The sequence below is a fragment of the Lithobates pipiens genome, unplaced genomic scaffold (assembly GCF_037356315.1).
Source record: "Lithobates pipiens isolate NorthernLeopardFrog02 unplaced genomic scaffold, aLitPip1_a1.2 Scaffold_18, whole genome shotgun sequence".
NCBI lineage: Eukaryota > Metazoa > Chordata > Amphibia > Anura > Ranidae > Lithobates > Lithobates pipiens.
Genome location: NW_027507758.1, coordinates 71,460,588 through 71,478,193, shown reverse-complemented (window position 1 = coordinate 71,478,193; position 17,606 = coordinate 71,460,588). Strand labels below are relative to the sequence as shown.

Genomic DNA, 17,606 nt, shown 5'->3' with positions numbered 1-17,606 from the left:
AGAGTACAGGATGTTAATTTCTCACTACTTAAGTAGTTTACAGCACTTATTTTATAAAACATCCTTTTTGTGATTAAGAGTGTGAAGTTGACATTTTTTGTTTAGAAAATTGGCACGCTCAATTTCTTTGAAAACATTTTTCGGCACACTGTGCTTTAGATTGTTGAAGCCTCCTCTGATCTAAAGCCAGCATGAATACAGCAACAAGAGTGGACAAATTATCTCTAATCATACAAATTATCCTTAATCATTAGTAAATTCATACCTGTGGCTTCTTCTTGTTTATAGGAGGAAGGGGTGATGTTGTTGGAAAGGAAAACGGATGCCTACAGTCTGACCAATCAACAAAGCTTTCATTGTCATTACTCTTCCTTGGAAGGTCTCGATGGCTCAGTGGTCTGGCTCTCTGTAGCCGGAACTCCATCTCGTCAGGATACTGTCTATACGGTGAGTTAAATACACCCGCCACCTTAAAATAATATAGAATAATAATAAAGAAAATGAATCTCGGGTGAAAAAAGGAGGTTATAAAAATGTGAGAGGAAAGTGTGACTGTATTTTCTGCCCCAGTGAACCGTGTGAACATTATATGGGTGCTGGATCTATGAAATCTTTTCCTCAGACAGGGATGATGTATGAGATTAATGACTATGTATTTTTGGAACATTATAGAGCTTGGCGTAAGGGGGCAACATACAATTTAAAAAAATTAGACATTGCATAAATTATATGCAATAATGGCATTAAAGAATGAGTCTAAAGGAAAAGAAACTAGAAGGGTTAGCCCCATGGATATGGACATGACTTATGGATGGACCTCTGAAAAGTCTGTAACAGGGGGAATACTTTAAAGGAAATTATTGATGAGAGAAACACATAAGCTGCCATTGCTGACCTTCTTTTGAAATTCAATTTGTCTGGCTGTCATGCACATTCAGTGACTTTAAAGCTTTCTGAGTCACTGATCCAGGACAAGCATACAAAACACGTGTTCTGACTTTACTAACTTTATGACTGATCTCGGCCATGCCGGTACGGGGGCTGCAGCTAAAGACCGTTACTTTTTGTGCGAGAGCAACAGTCGTTGTACAGTAGTCTGACATTCTGACATGCCTCCTGACTTGTTATCACCCCAGCTGTGCAATCAACAATGGTCATGCTCCCTGCCGATTCTTATGACAAGGTAGGGAGCTTGCTGAATGGCAGTACAGAGAACAGCAGTGGTCCTTAGTTGCAGCCTAAGGACAGGCTTTGGATTTTTCTGCTGGTGCTGGGGAAACTTTGGAAACTAAACCAACAATGTTATATTCAGCACTAAGGCCGCGTACACAGTCCGCTCAAAATTTGCATGAGCGGACTTGACCACACACGATGAACGAACAGTCCGCTGAAAGCGTGCGCGATGACGTGAACGGCACGTACGACGGGACTCGAAAAACGACGTCCTATACACTGCAATGCAACCTTCGCCGTGTAAATTCTTTCTGAGCATGCGCGAGACTTAGTTTGTCGAACAAGCCTACACACGAGCGGACTGTCCGCTCAAACCAAGTTTCAGCGGACTGTCTTACGGGAATTCCGAAAAACTTTGTTCGTCAGACTGTCCGCTGAAACTGTCCGCTGAAGCCCACACACGAGCGGACTGTCCGCTGAAACACTGTTCAGCGGACAAAGTTGGGCGAACAGTCCGCCCGTGTGTACGCGGCCTTACTGTTTTCATTTCACTTACTTGCTCATTTTGTTCAGAGTACAATTAGACTTTTATAAAAAAAAAAATTGGATAAAACAGAAAGAAGAAAAGTGATGCCACCACCCATAATGACCTCTCAAGTTTTGTTCTGAGAGAAACGAAAAAAATAAAAAAATAATAACAATCTGGTCACTGTAGTTAACAACTTCACTTTAGCTACTTTTTTTTTCTGCATTTTTTTAAAAAAACAAGATCACAGCCTTTGACCGAATATAATAACTTGGAGGTTGGGGAGGGATCTCTCATTCCAATGCCTCAGCCAGAAATCTACAGAAATGTACAGATGAGTTACATAAATTTGTATACTGGCCACTGTATACTGTTTATTTATTTCATTTGGATTCGCTGAATGCTTTTGTGCTATACAAAGCTTCAGGACGAACTGGATCCTTCCTTAACCACTTTCAGACCGGACCATTTTGCTGGTCAATGACCAGAGGTCTTTTTACAATTTGGCACTGCGCTGCTTTAACTGGTAATTGCGCGGTCATGCAATGTTGTACCCAAACAAAATTTGCGTCCTTTTCTTCCCACAAATAGAGCTTTCTTTTGATGGTATTTGATTGCCTCTGCGATTTTTATTTTTTGCGATATAAACGTAAAAAGACCGCAAATTTTGAAAAAAAATGATATTTTCTACTTTTTGTTATTAGAAAAATCCAATAAACTCAATTTTAGTCATACATTTAGGCCAAAATGTATTCAGCCACATGTCTTTGGTAAAAAAAAAGTCAATAATTGTATATTTATTGGTTTGCGCAAAAGTTGTCACATCTACAAACTAAGGTACGTTTTCTGGAATTTACGCAGCTTTTGGTTTACGACTGCCTATCTCATTTCTTGAGGTGCTAAAATGGCAGGGCAGTACAAAACCCCCCCAAATGACCCCATTTTGGAAAGTAGACACCCTAAGGAAATTGATAAGTGGCATGTTGAGCCCATTGAATATTTTATTTTTTTGCCTCAAGCGATTGAATAATGACAAAAAAAAATTATTATTTTTTTTTTACACAAAGTTGTCACTAAATGATATATTGCTCACACATGCTATGGGCATATGTGAAATGACACCCCAAAATAAATTCTGCTGCTTCTCCTGAGTACGGGGATACCACATATGTGGGACTTTTTGGGAGCCTAGCCGCGTACGGGGCCCCGAAAACCAATCACCGCCTTCAGGCTTTCTAAGGGCGTAAATTTTTGATTTCACTTCTCACTACCTATTACAGTTTTGAAGGCCATAAAATGCCAAGATGGCACAAAACCCCCACAAATGACCCCATTTTAGAAAGTAGACACCCCAAGCTATTTGCTGAGAGGCATTTTGAGTCCATGGAATATTTAATATTTTGCCACAAGTTGCGGGAAAATTACAAACTTTAATTTTTTTTTATCACAAAGTTGTCACTAAATGATATATTGCTCACGCATGCCATGGGCATATGTGAAATGACACCCCAACATAAATTCTGCTGCTTCTCCTGAGTACGGGGATACCACATATGTGGGACTTTTTGGGAGCCTAGCCGCGTACGGGGCCCCGAAAACCAAGCACCGCCTTCAGGCTTTCTAAGGGCGTTACAGTTTTGAAGGCCATAAAATGCCAAGATGGCACAAACCCCCCCCCAAATGACCACATTTTGGAAAGTAGACACCCCTAAATTTAGGGGTACACTAGTGAGACTAGGTAATAAATGGCGGGTGCCCTGAAACTATAAAAAAAATAACTAACCAACCAGCGTCACCTGTAACAGTTATATGGTGATCACTGGTGAAAGGGTTAACTAGGGGGCAATCAGGGGGCTTTATGCGGTAGTATATGGGGGTCCCTGGCGCTATAAAAAGCTGCGGCGAACCTAAATACCTACCTGCCTAACTAGCGTCACCTGTGACACTAATACAGAGATCAGAAAAACGATCGCTTATTAGGCTGGGTTCACACTGGAGCGATGCGGGAACGCCACAAATCCGCGGCGGGTTCCCGCATCACATGCCTCCCGGCGGCAGTTCACACTGCCCTATGCGAACTGCTGGGAGTGTCAGTGAAATGTTAATGACACCCCCAGATCAGTTCGCATATCGCAGTGCGATCTGCAAACTCGGATCGCATGGTGTGAACACCCATGCGATCCGATTCTGCTGCGGGCCAAAAAAAGGGTCCCGTGCGAGTTTGCGGCGGGTGCGGCGGGTGCGACGCGAATTCAGCCATACTATCTGTATGGCTGAACTCGAATCGCACAGAGATCGGATGTGATTTGCACTGCAGTGCGGTGTGAATCACATCCGTTCTCATAAACCGCTGCAATGTGAACCCAGCCTTAGTGACACTGGCGACGGGGGGTGATCACGGGGTTAAACCTTTATTGGGGGGGTTAGGGGGGTACCTTAGAACTAAAGGGGGCTAACCCTAACTGCCCTAACAGTTATTACAGTCACAAATGACACCCGCCGGGTGATCAGGGGGTTAAACCTTTATTAGGTAATAAATGGCGGGTGCCCTGAAACTATAAAAAAATAACTAACCAACCAGCGTCACCTGTAACAGTTATATGGTGATCACTGGTGAAAGGGTTAACTAGGGGGCAATCAGGGGGCTTTATGCGGTAGTATATGGGGGTCCCTGGCGCTATAAAAAGCTGCGGCGAACCTAAATACCTACCTGCCTAACTAGCGTCACCTGTGACACTAATACAGCGATCAGAAAAACTATCGCTTATTAGGCTGGGTTCACACTGGAGCGATGCGGGAACGCCATGAATCCGCGGCGGGTTCCCGCATCGCATGCCTCCCGGCGGCAGTTCACACTGCCCTATGCGAACTGCTGGGAGTGTCAGTGAAATGTTAATGACACCCCCAGATCAGTTCGCATATCGCAGTGCGATCTGCAAACTCGGATCGCATGGTGTGAACACCCATGCGATCCGATTCTGCTGCGGGCCAAAAAAAGGGTCCCGTGCGAATTTGCGGCGGGTGCGACACGAATTCAGCCATACTATCTGTATGGCTGAACTCGAATCGCACAGAGATCGGATGTGATTTGCACTGCAGTGCGGTGCGAAACACATTCGTTCTCATAAACCGCTGCAATGTGAACCCAGCCTTAGTGACACTGGCGACGGGGGGTGATCACGGGGTTAAACCTTTATTGGGGGGGTTAGGGGGGCACATTATAACTAAAGGGAGCTAACCCTAACTGCCCTAACAGTTATTACAGTCACAAATGACACCAATGCAAAAAAAAAAAAAAAAAAAGCAATTGGTGTCACTGTGACTGGGGGGGCAGGGGTAATTGGGGGGTGATCGGGGGGTAAAGGGGGGGTGTGAGTGTGCCTGGCATGTTCTACTGTATGTGTGGTGTGTTGGTGCAACTCACCGAACCTCTCTCCTCGGTGCCGGAACGAAAAATACTGACACGGAGGAGAGAATACATCACTTCCTCTCCTGTGTTTACATTACAGGAGAGGAAGTGATGTCACGGGACATTTTCATTCGTCGGGAGCGATCGCAAGGGGGTGGCCATGAATGAATGGCCGTCCCCTCGTCCGGGATCGCTCCCGAACGAATACCGACCGCCGCAGGCACCGGGCGGGGGCCCGATCGGGCCCCCGACCGGCGGGCAGGCAAGGACGTACATGTAAGCCCTTATGCCTGCCCGTGCCATTCTGTCGACGTACATCGTCGTGCGGCGGTCGGCAAGTGGTTAAATTCTAGGAAGAGATCATCAGAGCCCTTCTGTTTCCAGCTCTGACCCAACTTCCCAACACAAATGTCGAAAGGCGGCTGCATGAGAGGTATTTTCCGCATGTCCTCTCTGGTACCCCTACCCAAAGAAAACCCCAAAGAAGATGTCATGGCTGTAGAAAGCGTGGATTTAGGCATGACATACAATTTTATTGTCCCTCCTGTCCTGGCCAACCTGGTCTTTGCATTGGTGACTGTTTTGAATGCTATCACACACTAGTTGAGTATTAGCGTACACATGGTCTCGAAAGATGTGATGGCCATCACATTTTGAGAGACCCAAATCTGCAACATTCAGTTTATAGTTTTTTACAGTTTTTAGAAAAGTGAAAAAAAAAAACACACACAAAAACAAAAAAAAATTAAAAAAGACAGAAATAGGTGTGGTGATTTTCTTCTCTCTCTCTCTTTCTCTCTCTATTGTTCTCTTTCTTATGTTCGCTCTACTGTCAATGTTTTATTGTATTTGCTTTGCAGGTATGTTATACTGTAATGTTTGTTTTATTGTTAACCATCATTTGCTTAGCAGGTACGCTATTCAGCTGCAGCATGGGTTTATTTATCTTGACAGCAACAGCGTTTTCTCTCACAATATATAAAGCCATGACTCCAGCGCTGTCGGAGATGATTTCACCACCACTGTTAAAAAAGAGCATATATGCTGAAGCATGCTGGTAGAGGTGGAGGCGCGATTTGCTTCTAACATTAGGGGCAGATGCCCCCATCCTTTGACATATATTTTTTAGGCACAGATTGCATTAAAAAACGTTTTATTTTTACTATGTTTTATTGTATTTGCTTTGCAGGTATGGTAAGTCTTACTATTATACTGTAATGTTACTTTGTTTTATTGTTAACCATCATTTGCTTAGCAGGTATGCCATTCAGCTGCAGCATTTATTTATTTATCTTGACAGCAATAGCATCTGCTCCCACGATACTTAAATCAGCGACTCCAGCGCTGTAGGAGGTGATTTCACCACCACAGTTAAAAGAAAATGGTGCATGTATGCCCATCATTAGAAGTGGGTGCATGAAGGATGGTATTCTAATGGTGGGCATACCCACCGATCAATCTCTTTTTTTTGTTCAGCCTACAGGCTGCATGAAAAAAAGAACATTATAATGTATGCCCAACAAGGACCAGCAACGTACTGGTATGTTGCTGGACTTTGAGTGGGTATAAAAGAATGATGCCTGCAGGTTTAGGTATCATCTTTGTATCATTCTTTTCAGCCAGCGGTCGGCTTTCATGTAAAAACATTCCTAGTGGCTAATTAGCCTCTAGACTGCTTTTATAAGCAGTGGGACGGAAGCTGACCATAGAGCTGATCAGAGACCAGAACAGCTTTAATCATCTCTATAGCCTAAGAAACCGGAAGCTACGAGCATTTTGTGACTTCAGTTTCGACGGATATAAACAGCGCCATTGGGAAATTGGCAAAGCATTTTATCACATTGATCTTGGTGTGGTCAAATGCTTTGAGGGCAGAGGAGAGATCTAGGGTCTAATAGACCCCAATTTTTTCAAAAAAGAGTACTTGCCACTACCTATTGCTATCATATGGGATATTTACATTCCCTGAGATAACAATAAAAATGATTTAAAAAAAAAATGATATTTAAAAATATAATAAAAAAGCATAATAAATAATAATAAAAAAAAGCACCCCTGTCCCACCGTGCTCACACGCAAAGGCAAACGCAATAGTCGGTCTGGTGACATAGTTAAACAACAAATGCATGTGAGGTATCACCATGAAGGTCAAATTGAGGGCAGTAATTTTAGCAGTAGACCCCCTCTGTAAATCTAAAATGGTAACCTGGAAAGGCTTTTAAATGCTTTTAAAAATGTATGTAGTTTGTCGCTGCTGCACGTTTGTGTGCAATTTTAAAGCATGTAGTGTTTGGTATCCATGTACTCGGCATAAGATCATCTTTTTTATTTCATCAAACATTTGGGCAATACAGTGTGTTTTAGTGCATCAAAATTAAAAAAGTGTGTTTTTTCCAAAAAAATTGTGTTTAAAAAAAAGCTGCGCAAATACTGTGTGAAAGAAAAAAATTTCCATTTATATCGCAAAAAATTTTAATTGCAGAGGCAACCAAATACCATCAAAAGAAAGCTTTGTTTGTGGGAAGAAAAGGAAGCAAATTTTCTTTGGGTACAACATTGCATAGCCGCACAAATACCAGTTAAAGCAGCGCAGTGCCAAATTGTAAAAAGTCCTCTGGTCTTTAGGCAGCCAAATGATCCGGGGTTGAAGTGGTTAAGTAGACTAGACATTTGTTCATTGACCATCATGGTTGTCAAGCATTTTTTTTACAAAATGAATCTTTAACTTATTTACTAAGCTCTGGAGCAGTGATTCTCAACCAGGGATCCGTGAAACCCTAGAGTTCCTCCAGAGGTTGCCCGGGGTTCCTTCAGTATTGTGCCATTTCTGCCTCTCGGATAAGTTCCCATCGACACCATTGATCTTTTTAGCTATCTGTAAGGGGATAATTCTTCCCAATGACCACAAGTGTAAGGACCATTCATCCCGCTGACCATCACACTAATGTATCATGAGTTGTAGATTTCTAATTTTTAGCAGGGTTTCCCCGGGACTGAAGAACTATTTCAAGGGTTGATGAAAAGGTTGAGAAAGGCTGCTCTGGAGCAACTGCAAAGTGCACAGTCTATTTGCCATTAGTAAATCAGCCCTCTGTGCTTCATGATGGTTTTGAATGACTTAAAAGAAACCTGTCATGATAGAAAGGCAGGGGCCTCCATTGGTGAACCACTTTTGAAAGTATGGCTTTTATGATTTCTAAATGATTGACCTGGGACGAGTAAACAAATCAGCAGCTCTGTCTTTCAGCATCCTTGTGCTGAGCCTGTAACTCAAAAAGTACAGAATTTGGGGTCTGCCAGACAACTTTTTTCCCATGACAGGTGAGCTTTAATGCTTTCTGTATTGCCTTGTGGAATATGTTGATGTGATCAGAATAAATTAAACAAATCAAGTGCTTTAGGCTACTTAGGGCTCTCTTTACTGCCTGGTGGAATATGTTGACATAAGTATAAGAATAGTTAAAAAAAAAAAAAAGAAAGTCCATTTAAGTTGCCCTAAGCAGTCATAATGTGAGCTGCCAATGCAGTTACTGCACCATTAGGGTCAATGCCCTCTCATTTCTAAACTGACTGATTTGCAGCGAGTCCTGTTAAACCACCACGGAATGCCTCACAGGTCGATCACATTAGGGGCAAAGCAGGGCAGATGCCTGCCTTGCATGCATTTCCACATTAACATTTGCGAACAAATAAAAAGAGAAAGTGTTCACAAAACTTCTCTGAATCCGTCATCTCTATTATTTTCTTTTGACACTAATCCTGTGGGAGCCCGACACATTACTCAGGCCCAACACATCCTTTATTTTTTTTTCAACTTATGAGGCCCCTGCTAGTGACATGTGCTGTCTGGGACTTCATTTTCTCCTGCAATTTTCTGAAGTGACAAACACTATGGGGAAATCTGGGCTAACTGTTAAAAAAACCTACAGCGCAGTTATTCGCGGCACTGTCATGCTAACCTGAAGCTCAATAAGTAGCAGGAAGTCTCGGGAGGGGATCCCTGCTAATAGCTTTCCACTGACCTTCCTCCATCAGGCCCCACCGTTGACTGCTGGCCCTGTGGTGAATATGGTAAATGAGGTGTGAAACTGCTGTTTTTTTTTTTAAAGGCCATATTTCTGACATGTCAGAAAATGAGCTACGCATTAGATATACTTTTTTTTTTCTTTTGTCCCTTTTTATTTTTTTTTCAACAGAATCCCTTTTCCTTAAGTAAAAGCGTACATACCTTCCATTATGAAAAGCCATGCATGACCTGGGATATTAATTGCACCAAGTCATGCATACTGGCAAACAATTCTTGTGTTAGCTGGTTGCTCTGCATGCCTACATTTATATTTACAATTATTTTACATTTTCATGACTTGAGTTTTTTTTTTAAACCATGTTAAGCATAAGAATATAAGAATATAAATTTAACGTAAATGTAAGCAAATGACCATTATAAAAAAAAAATAAAAAAAAAAAAAAATCAGCAAAGTTAATAAAAGATTTCTATAGATACATCTCTATTATTTAAATCATTTTTTAAATGTTACCATCCACATACAATTTTGGACCTGAACTCTAATGCCCCATACAGATGGTCAGACATTCCGACAACAAAATCCATCAGATTTTTTCCGACGGATGTTGGCCCAAACTTGTCTTACATGCACACGGTCGCACAAAGTTGTCAGAAAATCTGATCGTTCAGAACGCAGTGAGGTATAATACGTACGACGGGACTATAAAGAGGCTAGTAGCCAATAGTTTTAGTCTATTATGAGCATGCATGGTGCTTTGTCCGTCTGAATTTTCTACACACAATCGGAATTTAAACGATTGGATTTTGTTGTCGGAAAATTTTAGATCCTGTTTTCAAACTTTGTGCGTCAAAAAATCTGATGGAAAAAGTCAGATGAAGCCCACACACGATCGGATTTTCCGACAACATGATCCGATCGCACATTTTCCGTCGGAAAATCCGACCGTGTGTATGGGGCATAAGGCCTCTTGCACACTGGACATTTTTGCAGATGCTTCTAGGGGCATCAGCCATTTTTTTTTCCTGCCTCTAAACTCCCCAGCTTGTTAGCCTATGGGGTTGAATTACTAAAGGCAAATAGACTGTGCACAACGCACAGGGGGTTATTTGCTAAAGGAAAATCCACTTTGCACTACAAGTGCACTTGAAAGTAAAGTCGCTGTAGATCCGAGAGGGATATGCAAGGAAAATAAAAAAACAGCACTTTAGCTTGCACATGATTGGATGATAACATCAGCAAAGCTTCCACTCATTTCAGATCTACCCCTTAGATTTCGAGCGACTGCACTTCCATGTGCACTTGCAGTGCAAAGTGGATTTGCCTTTCGTAAATAACCCCCAAAGTGCTGTTGCACTCTACAAGTGCAGTTGCTCCAGAGCTTAGTAAATGGGGTAAAGGTTGGCTTTGCAAAGAATACCCAATCACATGCAAGGAAAATGTAAAAAAAAAAAACACTTTTGCTTGCACATGATTGGATGATGGAAGTCAGCAGAGCTTCTGCTTATTAACCGGTTCCCGACCAACCGCCTCAGTTATACTGTGGTAGGTTGACTCCCTGCGCAAGTCGTCGTATCTATATGTCGGCTCGCGGGGTCAGGATAGCAGGTGTGCGCCCGCTGCACAGCGGGGGTGCCGGTGCTCGTGGCCGATGGTCGCGATGACCACCAGCCATGAGCGATCGTGAGCAGGAGACACAGGAGAGGGGTGTGGAGGGTCTATCAGTGGGCACTATGTAGAGGAGAGGAGTGTGGAAGCTATTATGGGGTCGGCATGTACAGGAGAGGAGTGTGGAGAGAAAGACAGTTGGCAGTATGTACAGGAAAGGAGTGTGGAGGGTATGATAGGGGCAGTATATACAAGAGAGGAGTGTGGAGGGTATGATAGGGGCAGTATATACAAGAGAGGAGTGTGAAAAGTATTATGGGGACAGTATGTACAGAAGAGGATTGTGGAGAGAAATACAGTTAGCAGTATGTACAGGAGAGGAGTGTGGAGGGTATGACGGTGGGCAGTATGTACAGGAGAGGAGTGTAGGAGGTTTATGGGGGCAGTATGTACAGGAGAGGAGTGTGGAGAGAAAGACAGTTGGCAATATGTACAGGAAAGGAGTAGGGAGGGTATGACAGTTGGCAGTATGTACAGGAGAGGAGTGTGGAGGGTATGACGGTGGGCAGTATGTACAGGAGAGGAGTGTAGGAGGTTTATGGGGGCAGTATGTACAGGAGAGGAGTGTGGAGAGAAAGACAGTTGGCAATATGTACAGGAAAGGAGTAGGGAGGGTATGACAGTTGGCAGTATGTACAGGAGAGGAGTATGGAGGGTATGATGGGGGCAGCATGTACAGGAAAGGAGTGTGGAGGGTATGAAAGGGGCAGTATTTACAGGAGAGGAGTGTGGAAGGTATTATGGTGGCAGTATGTACAGGAGAGGAGTGTGGGGGGTATGACAGTTAGCAGTATGTACAGGAGAGGAGTGAGGAGAGAAAGACAGCTGGCAGTGTGTACAAGAAAGGAGTGTGGAGGGTATCACAGTTGGCAGGATGTACAAGTGAGGAGTGTGGAGGGTATGACAGTTAGCAGTATGTACAAGAGAGGAGTGAGGAGAGAAAGACAGCTGGCAGTGTGTACAGGAAAGGAGTGTGGAGGGTATCACAGTTGGCAGGATGTACAAGTGAGGAGTGTGGAGGGTATGACACTTAGCAGTATGTACAGGAGAGGAGTGGGAAGGGTATGACAGTGGGCAGTGTGTACAGGAGATGAGTGTGGAGGATAAAACAGTGAGCAGTATGTACAGGAGAGGAGTGTGGAGGGTATGACAGTGAGAAGTACGTACAGGAAAGGAATGTGGAGGGTATGACAGTAAGCAGTATGTACAGAAGAAGAGTGTGGAGGGTATGATAGTGGACAGTATGTACAGGAAAAGAGTGTGGAGGGTATGACAGTGGGCACTATGTACAGATGAGGAGGACGAAGGAATCTGGGAAGGAAAAATGTAAAGGTTTGTGGAAGGATGTTTAGGGACTGCGTAGTGGTTAAGCAGGCCATACATCGATTGAAATTAAGCCAATTAAGCAGAGACCAGCCATAGCTGATCTTTGTTTGGGCTAGCTGGTTGTATACAAGTCAATCTATTAATCGACTTGAGTACAACCAGCCTGTCAGGTTTTTCCCAAAACAATCAGTGCTGCCAGCTATAGTTAGCAACACTGATCATTGAATTCTGTGGGTAGGGAAGGCTCCCCACTGGCAGAACACAATAACACTGCCGGAGTGATTCTCCCACCCACAGGTCAGCAGGTGAGAGGGTGTGTGGGGACAGGCTGAGGAGAGAGGTCTGTCAGCAGGGGGGTGTGAGGTGGCCATGGAGAAATATCAATCAGCGGGTGGGGAGAGTAACTGGGAGTTAAATCTTTTGGAGTAGGGTCTGTCATCTGCAGGTTAGAAATGGTTACCTGTGATATAAGTTAAAGGGAGGTGGCTAAGATGGGAAGTGGCGGGGAGCGACCTGGTTGGTGGCGAGCATGAAATGGATGATGTGTTTCAAGTTTCTTTCACATTTGTGGAAATGCTTACTGCATTCTGAAAAATGATCTGCGGTGAACTGCTTTTCAACGAGTGGTATAGAAGGCTGACAGGCGTTCATGAGGTGCTACTGTCGCCTCCTTGTTTTTTTTTTTTTACATTGTTCTTTTACATTGTTGGATTATCTTGCTACTGCGAGCGAGTTTGGAAATCAATAGGTGAGTTTGGCAGGCGGTGCTGCCTGTCAAACTCTGCAGACTCCAAGCTGTCCATTGAGCTCAAGAAGTGAGGAGAAGCACTGTGAGCTCATCCACTATGTCTGCTGCAAACAGAGTGTGCCTGTTTTTAAACTGGTCACTCTGTATGTAGCTTCTGACAGGCTGCTCAAGGAGCCCCATATCTCCGGAAATATAGATGATAGGAGCCCCAAATTTTGACCAGTGGTCGGGTAGGTCATCAGCTGTAAGGGGCCACTCCAATAGCCCCTATGTTAATCTGGCCCTGCATAGAGACCCAAAATCGAAGGAGCCCCTTCAGGCGTTCCAGAGGGATAAATTACACATCTAATTTCCATGCTACCTCTCACATTTTTGGAGGCCTTGGAGCTCCAGGATAGCGAAAATATCCATAAAATTACCAAGCTTGGAAAGCAAACACTCCAAAGTATTGTCTAAAAGGCATGGTAAGTCTTTTGAAGACTTAATTTTTTGCCTAAAGTTTTTGGAAAATGTGGAATGAAAATGTATTTTTTTACACAAATTTGTCAAATAAAATAATATTCTAACACACAGCATAGGCATACTTAGAATTACATCCCAAAACACATTCTGTTAATTCTTTTGAGTGTGGTGATATCACATGTGTGAACCCTTTTTCACAGCCTAAATAGATAGAGAGGCCAAAAATTCAAGGAGCACCTTCATGCTTTCTAAGAGCATAAATTATGCATCTAATTTCCTGACTACCTATCACATTTTTGCAGACCCGGGAGCACCACGACAGTAGAAACACCCAAAAAATGACCACATTTTGGAGAGTAAATACCCCAAAGTATTTTTAAATAGGCATAGTGAATCTTTTGAAGACTTTATTTTTTGGCGCAAGTATTTGGAATACGGAGAAAGAATGTGAAAATGAACAAAGTTGTCAATTTAATAAAATAATTTTCACGTACATCATGGCTATACTTAGAAGTAAAACCCAAAACACATTCTGCTACTCCTCCCAAGTATGACAATTAGGGATGGGCGGAACAACCCCCCGTTCGGTTCCGACTAGAACATGTGAACAGGCAAAAAATGTGTTCGAACACGCAAACACCGTTAACGTCTATGGGACACGAACATGAAAAATCTAAAGTGCTAATTTTAAAGGCTTATATGCATGGTATTGTCATAAAAAGTGTTTGGGGGCCCGGGTCCTGCCCCAGGGGACATGTACCAATGCAAAAAAAAGTTTTAAAAACTGACTTTTTTTGGGAGCAGTGATTTTAATAATGCTTAAAGTGAAACAATAAAAGTGTAATATTCGTTTACATTTTGTACCTGGGGTGTCTATAATATACCTGTCAATTGGCCATGTTTAGAACAGTCTGACAGCAAAATTACATTTTTAAAGGAAAAAAAGTAATTTAAAACTACACGCGACTATAATGAATTGTCGGTCCGGCAATACACATAAAAGTTCATTGATAAAAACAGCATGGGATTTCCCCACAGGGGAACCCCAAACCAAAATTTAAAAAAACAAATATGTGGGGGTCCCCCCAAATTCCATACCAGGCCCTTCAGTTCTGGTATGGATATTAAGGGGAAGCTCGTGTCAAAATTGGAAAAAAAATGGCATGGGGGTCCCCCTCAAAATCCATACTAGACCCTTCAGGTCTGGTAGGGATTTTAAGGGGAACCTCGTGCCAAAATATAAAAACAAAATGGCGTGGGGTCCCCCCAATAATCCATACCAGGCCCTTATTCGAGCATGCAACCTGGCAGGTCGCAGGCAGGAAAAGAGGGGGGATGAGAGAGCGCCCCCTCCTGAATTGTACCAGGCCACATGCCCTCAACATTGGGAGGGTGCTTTGGGGTAGCCCCCCAAAGCACCTTGTACCCATGCCAGTCGGTTGTGGGGGACTGCGGGCAGTGGGCTTATCGGAATCTGGAAGCCCCCCTTATCAAGGGGACCCCCAGATCCTGGCACCCCCATGTGAATTGGTAATGGGGTACAAATGTGGGAGTCTTCTGCTGTGTGACGCTTCTGTTCAGGTGACCCCACCCCTCTGACACACAGGGACTTCCCTATGGCTTTCCCCGTGATGACCCCTCCCACCTCTGACAATACGGGGAAAGCCATAGGGAAGTCCCCGTGTGTCAGAGGGGGCGGGGTCACTGGGTGGCCCGCCCTCCGTTTTATAAGAACTGTCACCTGAACAGAAGCGTCACACAGTGGAAGACTCCCACTGAGGCGGATCGTGCGGAGGACAAAGCTGAGACGAAGCCGTAGGAAGATGCTGGACGAGAAGACCAGAGGAAGATAGAGGAAGGAGCTGGGGAAGAATTAGATGGAGGAAGAAGAACACCAAAGGAAGAACAGAAGAAAGAAGATGGAAGAAGAAGCAGGGAAAGAAGAAGAAATGAATAAAGGACTTGTCAAAAACCGTCTCTTGTCTTTTTTAACATTTTTGACAATGTTTTTGTGAAATGGTAGGGGTACATTTGTACCCCATTACCAATTCACACAGGTGGGGTGGGATCTGAGGGTCCCCTTGTTAAAGGGGGCTTCCAGATTCCGGGCAAGGATTGTGGGGTGGAGGCCCTTCTCCCCATCAACATGGGGACAGGTGCTTTGGGGGCTACCTCCCAATGTTGAGGGCATGTGGCCTGGTACGGTTCGGGGGGGGCGCTCTCTCGCCCCCCTCTTTTCCTGCGGCCTGCCAGGTTGCATGCTCGGATAAGGGTCTGGTATGGATTTTGAGGGGGACCCCCACGTCATTTAAAAAAAAAAAATTGGCACGGGGTTCCCCTTAATATCCATACCAGACCTGAAGGACCTGGTATGGAATTTGGGAGGACCTCCATGCATTTTATTTTTAATTTTGGTTCGGGGTTCCCCTGTGGGGAAATCCCATGTCATTTTTATCAATGAACTTTTATGTGTATTGCCGGACTGACAATTCATTATAGCCGCGAGTAGTTTTAAATGACTTTTTCTCCTTTAGAAATGCCATTTTGCTGTCAGACTGTTTTAAACGTGGGAAATATGCGCCACTTTACAGGCATACTATAGACGCCCCCCAGGTACAAATTTAAAGGAATATTACACTTTTATTGTTTCACTTTAAGCATTGTTAAAATCACTGCTCCCGAAAAAACTGACGTTTTTAAAACTTTTTATGCGTCGATATATATCCACTGGGGCAGGACCCAGGTCCCCAAACACTTTTTACGACAATAACTTGCATATTAACCTTTAAAATTAGCACTTTTGATTTTTCCCATAGACTTTTAAAGGGTGTTCCGCGGCTTTCGAATTTGCTGCAAACACCCCAAATTGTTCGCTATTTGGCGAACAGCCAATGTTCGAGACGAACTGATGTTCGAGTCGAACATAAAGCCCATCCCTAATGACAATACCACATGTGAGACTTTTTCACTGTTTGGACTGATTATATACCGGACATTATATCTTGAGTATAACAAAAATCAACCAATTGTATAAACAACCAATGTACTGTAACAGTCGCCTATGTACAAGTGGCCAGGGAATATAGCTTAGTGTAGCATCACCTATAGCAAGTTCCCATTCCTATAAGCCAAGCAAGCCTAGCCTACTGGTATGTGCCTGCACCCAGGAATGCCATGTTACCTGGCCTGGAAATACAAAAGTCTGAAGAAAGAAAAAACAAAAGAGTTTCTGTGGTTCCAAGAGCACAGTTGTCTGCAGAGGATGACTAAGACTGGTGTTTCCCAGGATCATAGTCAGTCAGACATGCAGATGGGTTAGTTCAGGCGGAAGGCAGTGACATGGTCAGCAAACAGGCAAAGGATCGGTCCAGGCAGCAAGCAGAAATGTGATTTAAAAAAAAACAGGCCAGGGTAAGTACAAGTGGTAGGCAGTGGCAGCACTGTACTGGTGTTGTGAGGATTAGGGACACTGTTGCTGGCTGCACTGGTCTGGAAACACTGGGACTTGTGTAGCGGGGATCAGGAACACTGTTGTTGACTTGCACATTTTTTTTGTTTTGCATAACAGGTTTTCTTCTAAGATTGTCCTATATTTGGCTCCATCCGTCTTCCCATTAACTCTGACCAGCTTCCCTGTCCCTGCTGAAGAAAAGCATCACCACAACATCATGCTGCCACCACCATGTTTCAGGGTGGGGATGGTGTGTTCCAGGTGTTAGTTTTCAAAGTGTTAGTTTTTCGCCACTGTAGTGCACTAGTAGCTGTAGATCACTGTAGATCTGAGGGGAAGCTCTGAAATGAGGGGAAGCTTTGCTTATTTTATCATCTAATAATATGCAAGCAAAAATGTATTTATTTATTTTTTATTTTTTATAAACAAAGACAGACATGCAAGTGATGCCCAGCTTGGGTGAGGACCATGGCTCCCTCTATAGATGCAATTGAAAAATGAGCAAAGCCGCCCAGGGATAGGGAGTATGTTATTTGTAGGATTACCATCAATAAAGAGGAAGCATTAATTAAAAAAAAAAAAATAAATGAATGAAGACACCACATCTATGGACTAGCAAACTGCATATGTTACTTTTTTGTCTTTAGGTTTAGATATGCTTTAAAGTGGAATCAAACTTAAAAAAAAAAAAAGGATATACAGTAGTTATTAATTGGCAGAAGAGATTTGCAAAGTCTCTCTTTCCCCTAACAATTTTTTTATTTTCTGAGTACAATGCAAGGTGCATGAACCATGTAATATACACTCTCGGCTCATCT

General features: G+C 43.4%; 1 protein-coding gene across 1 annotated transcript in view; it reads right to left on the bottom strand.

The window, feature by feature from the left end:
* SPATA17 (spermatogenesis associated 17) overlaps window positions 1-17,606 on the bottom strand; it is a 247,512-nt gene that overhangs the window by 78,646 nt on the left and 151,260 nt on the right. Inside the window, exon 7 of the mRNA XM_077485778.1 lies at window positions 266-469. Within this exon, the coding sequence (XP_077341904.1) occupies window positions 266-469 (204 nt within the window). The remainder of the gene's footprint in view (window positions 1-265; window positions 470-17,606) is intronic.